Source organism: Pyrgilauda ruficollis, unplaced genomic scaffold (assembly GCF_017590135.1).
Source record: "Pyrgilauda ruficollis isolate IOZ18807 unplaced genomic scaffold, ASM1759013v1 scaffold49, whole genome shotgun sequence".
Lineage (NCBI taxonomy): Eukaryota > Metazoa > Chordata > Aves > Passeriformes > Passeridae > Pyrgilauda > Pyrgilauda ruficollis.
In genome coordinates, this window is record NW_024526488.1 from 941,116 (window position 1) to 947,115 (window position 6,000).

General features: G+C 36.6%; 1 protein-coding gene across 1 annotated transcript in view; it reads left to right on the forward strand.

Annotated features, from left to right (window-relative positions):
- The window catches only part of NTNG1 (netrin G1), a 142,029-nt gene extending 136,325 nt beyond the window's left edge, over positions 1-5,704 (forward strand). Inside the window, exon 9 of the mRNA XM_041479578.1 lies at positions 5,502-5,704. Coding sequence (XP_041335512.1) covers positions 5,502-5,704 — 203 coding nt within the window. The remainder of the gene's footprint in view (positions 1-5,501) is intronic.
- Positions 5,705-6,000: the final 296 nt, after the last annotated feature.

A 6,000-nucleotide genomic window follows, 5' to 3' on the forward strand; every position in this document is an offset into this window, starting at 1 on the left:
TAGTAATTTGTCAAACAGCTGTGTTACTCACAATATTTAATTTAATACCCAATATAAATTCTGTGAAACATTAGCACATCTATGACAGGCTAATACTATCCCTTGAGCCAGCTCAAAAATAGGTATTTTCCCCTTGTTTTCCTTTTTTATTCCATTCCCAAATTCATTAGCATTGCAATTAAAGATCAAGAATAGTTTGTGACATATGGCAAGGCATGTTGTGGCTTCTTTTCTGTCTTCTTTGTGAAGTGTTTTAAGTATGCTATAACTGGACCATAGTTAGATTGCAAATTCATGAATTATAACTTTAAAACAATTTCCTTTCGTTTACTTTAAATATTTCACTTCATGCAGTAGCACATATCTGGAGACTGTGCTCAGAAACATCCCTCAAAAAGGCCTGCAAAGCTCTCCAAAACAAATGAGATACCTGTTTTGGTTTTTAAGTGACCAGTTTGGTGTCCTGGCTTCTAATTAAGGAAGATCTGCCAGCAAACTCACAGCTAGTTCAGCCACACAGGTCTTAATAGTCTTCAATGCGATGACTTCAGAATTAGGTCTTTTACTTGTGTCACTTCTCCATGTTTCATTCTTTGATCAGAACTTGGTACCTGATGCCATTCAGATAATAATTAGTCAATATCAAAGTTCTGAAAGTAATCATGACCACACTTTCAGAAAGGTGAAAATGGTATTAGAGTTGGTCAGAATAAAATTAAAATAAAATAAAATAAAATTGGCAAAAAATAATGGGATTTCATAACTTTTCAAGATTCTTTTTTCTATAACTTCCAGCTCAATCCACATACAAACTAGGAAGGCCGAACTGAACTAAGCCATATCACTCAGCCACGGACAGGGCTGCGAGTGGAGACTGCTCCCCTCGGACTCGAGGCACGTCGGCAGCCGCCTGTCTGTCGGATCAATCGGCTGCGGGACTGACACGGCTTTGACAGCCGCGGAGCAGAAGAGAATTCCAACAACATTCGCTACTCCTCTCTGGTGCGCTCCTGTACCTCCGCCCGGTGTGTGGACTGACCAAACCAAGGCATTCTTTGCTGTCAGTGCATTGTGGCTATAAGGAAATCTGTAAAAGCTGCCATATTGGCCTGCTTCAGTCCCCAAATCCTTTCCAACCTGTGCTTTAGTGAACGTTGCTCTGTAACCCTTGTTGGTTGAAAGATTTCTTTGTCTGATGTTAGTGATGCACATGTGTAACAGCCCCCTCAATAAAACTCAAGCCAGTCATATCCTTGTATACCTTAGCAGCACTGCATCAGTAAGATGCTGTGTTCACCTACTGTACAAGAGTGGCTATAGGACAAAAAGTGTATTTATCCTTTTGTATTCAAATGAAGTTATTTTTCTTGAAATAATGTACAATGTAGATTTTTTGTATTATTGCCTATTTGTGTTACCAGACAATTTATTAATGTATTTAATTCTAATCAGGTAAGAGAAAACTATTACTTTTTATTTAGTCCTTTTCTTTTTCCTTTCATTTAATTGTGCAGAGATTTCTCTGTATGGGCAACGTGCTGGCATCAAAGAATATCAGTTTACATATATAACAAGTGTAATAAGATTCCACCAAAGGACATTATAAATGTTTTCTTGTTGCTTTAACACTGGAAGATTTCAAAGAATAAAAATTCCTGCATAAACAGTTCCAGGATGACTTACTGCTCTTTCTTAAGGCCTTTTTAGAAAACAAACAAACAAAAAAAGTTTATGGTTTTACCATTCAGTATCTGGAAGAAACCCAGATTTAAAAGTGGAAATTACATCATAGCAATCTTACCTCACTTGAATTTTACTGCTGTTACTGTGCGAACTTTAAATGTTAAGGGCATCATTTGCTTGAGGAACATTTCATCAAATCTGAATCTTGAAAAAAGTATGAAAAGTTGAATAGTTCTCATCTTTGTTCTCTCAATTAATCTCATACATTATTCCAAAACTAAATTACAAGATCTCATAGAAGCTGGTCTTTAATTCATACCTTTTTTGTGGATTCTGGCAATAAGCAGATAGATCTACAGCTTACATTATTTCTCCAAAAGCTTCATTAAAAAGATATGTTTATATATGTACTAGTCTGCTTAAGAAACTGCAAAAACAGCAGCAATCACAAAAAAGCACCAAGATTTAACTTTTAATAAAGTCAGATTTAATATTTAGAAAGACTGTCAAAATATACAGCAGCGACTAGATAAAAAGTGCTGCTCCAGCAAATAAAGTTTGTTTCAAGTATCGCCCAAGGTATAATAAATTCTTGTTACTGCCTTTTATTAGGCCAATTACTGAGTGTGACAGAAAAGAATAGCAAGACTAGAGAAGCAAGCCCAAACCACAGCAGTGTTTCAAAGTCCTGGGAAAAAAAAATTCTAAAGGTAGCAGGACTCTGTGAATTCATTTCCTGGCAATTTTCATCATAATGGTTATAAATATTTTACCAACATAATGGCCTAGTGTGGAAAACAATTAATCAGCAAAAGAAAAACTCCTGAGAAAATAAATTCTACCTGGCTGCCTCTTTCAAACGGTGAACAGCAGAATTTAGGGCACTGCTTTCTTGGAGAACCTTTTTCTGCTGAGGAAGCAAGTTTTGCAGGACAGTATCCAGCCTCCAGAAGCGGGTAGGGAAACCAGGTCTTCATTTCTAAAAAGAAATAGGATTCTAAAAGAATACTATGAAGATGCTGATGACATCAAGCTGCTGCCTCTTCAGGCTGTCACCCTGACCCTCCATCATGTAGCAAGTTCGCTGTTCACACTTGCACTCATTTGTGGGCTAAATAAGGTAAGGCAGAGAGAAATGAAAGAGTTGGTCAGAATAAAATTAAAATAAAATAAAATAAAATTGGCAAAAAATAATGGGATTTCATAACTTTTCAAGATTCTTTTTTCTATAACTTCCAGCTCAAAATTGCTATCAACATGATACATATATATGCATACATGTCTGTGTGCAAGAGAAAGAGATACAAGCATAAAATTAGGAAAGCTGTGTTAATACAAGATCAACAATTCCAGAATTTTCAGCTATTTTGCTGAGAACAATAAAAGGTACCTGCTTTCCTGTGGGCAAACATTCCTGTAAGAATAATGATGAAGCTTTTGATCCATTCCTTCTTTAATCGCATTTCAAAAGCTTCCTAATGAGAAATAAATGGTCTGATTTAGAAATCAGCATCTGTAACATTGTATCCAGAATTCTGTAGATAGCAGTGTTTTGTAGATGGCAGAATTTTGTGTCAGGCAGAACAGCCAGCAAAACACCTCTTCAGCCCCTCATCTCCAGCCACCTGGAACTACAGAGCAGATCTGGGCTAAGGACCTCTTCAAATAACAGGCTGTAGTCTTCAAAATAAATTTTAAAATAGGAAAGATATTTGTATTATAATACATTTTTAAAAATACGGTTTACTTAATACTTGAGAAAATTTGGATAAATTATTTCAGGCAAAATGTGAAGCGAAATATCTCCTCTGCTGTTTAACAAGTGGTATTTAATGAACTGTGGACTCCCACTGAGTTTGTCAAGGCAAACAAGGGTGTGTATTGATGGGGCAGATATTTCACAATTTTCACTGCCTGAACTGTAGGAAGCATCCCAGCAATGAGTAGTCTAGAACAGATCCAGTAGCTGTACCATCAGATAAAGTACTTTGATTTTGCGTATTGAGATGACTAAATATATATAAACTAAATAATAAAGTCAACTTCAAAAATACATAGCCTCAGTTATAAGAGATGTAATGCAAATATTGACTGTATTAAAATACAGTTAATTTTTCCTGCCTGTTACCATGGTATTTTCTGGGTTTTTAATCTGATCACATTTATTTAGTGGGGACTTACTGTTTCTTACACATTTTTTCTAATGTATGCGTAGAACATTAAAATTCAGACATAGAATCATCAACAAAATGTGTTGTTGTACCTTACTGTTCAATTTTTTCCATTGCAATTCAGAAACTGGACAACAATATTAAATCCATAGATCTTAGTAAAAAAACCCTGATTGCTAAAGGAATTACTAAGAAAAATAATGATTTACTGATCTCTCTTAACTGCATCTACAAGTTTCCAACATACTGCATGATTTGGCCCACTTGGATGCAGAACATCAGAAAGCAGTTGTTGGAGAGACATTCTAGGGTGAGAAAATTATTTTTCTGAAAGCAAGCCAGGGCAGATAAGATTACCAGTGAGGTTAGTGATGCACAAAATTGTACAGATTTATGTACAACTAAACCACTTAAGAACCTGGACTATTTCACTTGTACTTCTCATTATATTTGGACTGCTTTTAAAAGTAATTAAATATTTGCAAAACTGTATTTCTTTGTAGCAAAATAGCAGTAACATTTAAGATAAAGTTAACAATACTTTCTCTGTTCTGAATTATTTAGAGTATTTTCAGGCTAAGGTATACATAAATATCACATGATGTTGAGTCTGCTTCTTACCCAAATAATCTTTTCCCTAATTCTCTAAGTTAAAATTTGTACAGTTAGCTTCTACCTAGATCATAGGTGCAAGTTCTTTACTAAAATTGCCTCTCTGTGGAAGGCAGAGCTGTAATCCAACACATCTCATACTAGTGGTATCATCTGAAATAAAACACAGATTGACACATTTAATTAGTATGTTGTTCATACCTCTGCATTTTTACCCATGAAATATTTGAATTGATATTAAGCAATACAAAGTAAAGCTGTCAGCTTTTCAAATACTATAACATTATGCAGGTCTAAAAGTTTTGCCTGTATTATATTGTCTCTTAACTCCCTTGTCAAATCTGATTTCTGAAGTTATTATCAGGCTACAATATCTAAGATATCTGAGATAGTTTTAAGATGCCATGTACCAAAGTAGCAAATCTAATCAGGAAGAAATATTTGATCTATAATGGAAATAACATTATCTTTTATTTCCAGATGTCTGTACCATATAATCCCCATCCAACAGCATGCTGAATTTCCTGCCTGTGCTTGCCTTATCTTTTTTGCATAATTTTTTCAGATCATTAATACATGCAGTTCTTGATTATAAAACCTTGCCCTCTCATGCAATTCTTTTTACTTCAGCAAAGCCATATTGCATTTTTAACCACTGTGCGTGGTTTCCAAAAGCTCTAGATGCATTGCCCCTTTCAAATAACACACACCACCTACAGTTCCAGTTCAGGAATAAAGATGCAGACATTAGCACAAGGCATGTGTTAAAATTCTTATTATTTCATTATTAAATAGTCCTTCATATAAAATTAATCAATACTTTAGTCAGTGGTGTTAAGTGAATTTGATGATTTTCCAAGAATACAGCCTTAAGGGGGGGAAAAAAAATCCGAGTATTTGAAGAAGCAGAGCCCCTTATCATATGTCTCAGGAAGAGGAGGGAGGTGGAGCCTCAGTTCTGGCTCTGGTGCATTTCTGCTGAAATCGAACTTACATCGCTCCCTGTTCTCTCCCCCCTCCCCTGCTATCTTGCAGCCAACGTGTGTGACAACGAGCTCCTGCACTGCCAGAACGGCGGAACCTGCATCAACAACGTGCGCTGCCAGTGCCCGCCGGCCTACACGGGCATCCTGTGCGAGAAGCTGCGCTGCGAGCGGGAGCCGGGCGGCTGCGGCCGCAGCTCGGCCCCGGGGCGGGCGGCGCCCGGGCTCTGCTGGTTGCCAGCCATGCCTACGTAAGATTGCAGGTATATTTTAGAAGTATGTTCATGAAATAAACAGAAGAGTACCCTGAGCAGACTCAATGAGGAATATAAATGTTAATACAGGTCGCACACAGAACTGGAGACTACCTAAAAATGGATCCTACTAAGTGGATTTCTGATATTAAGATGGGGAATTAAAATTTTCTTCTATTACCACAGACCAGTTCAGATTGCATAATTATTGCAAAAGAAGTGCTTTAATTGTGGTTATAAACTCATGGCTTTGTGAAAGTGCTAAGTAAGCATATTATGCTCATTTGGTTAGAGGGG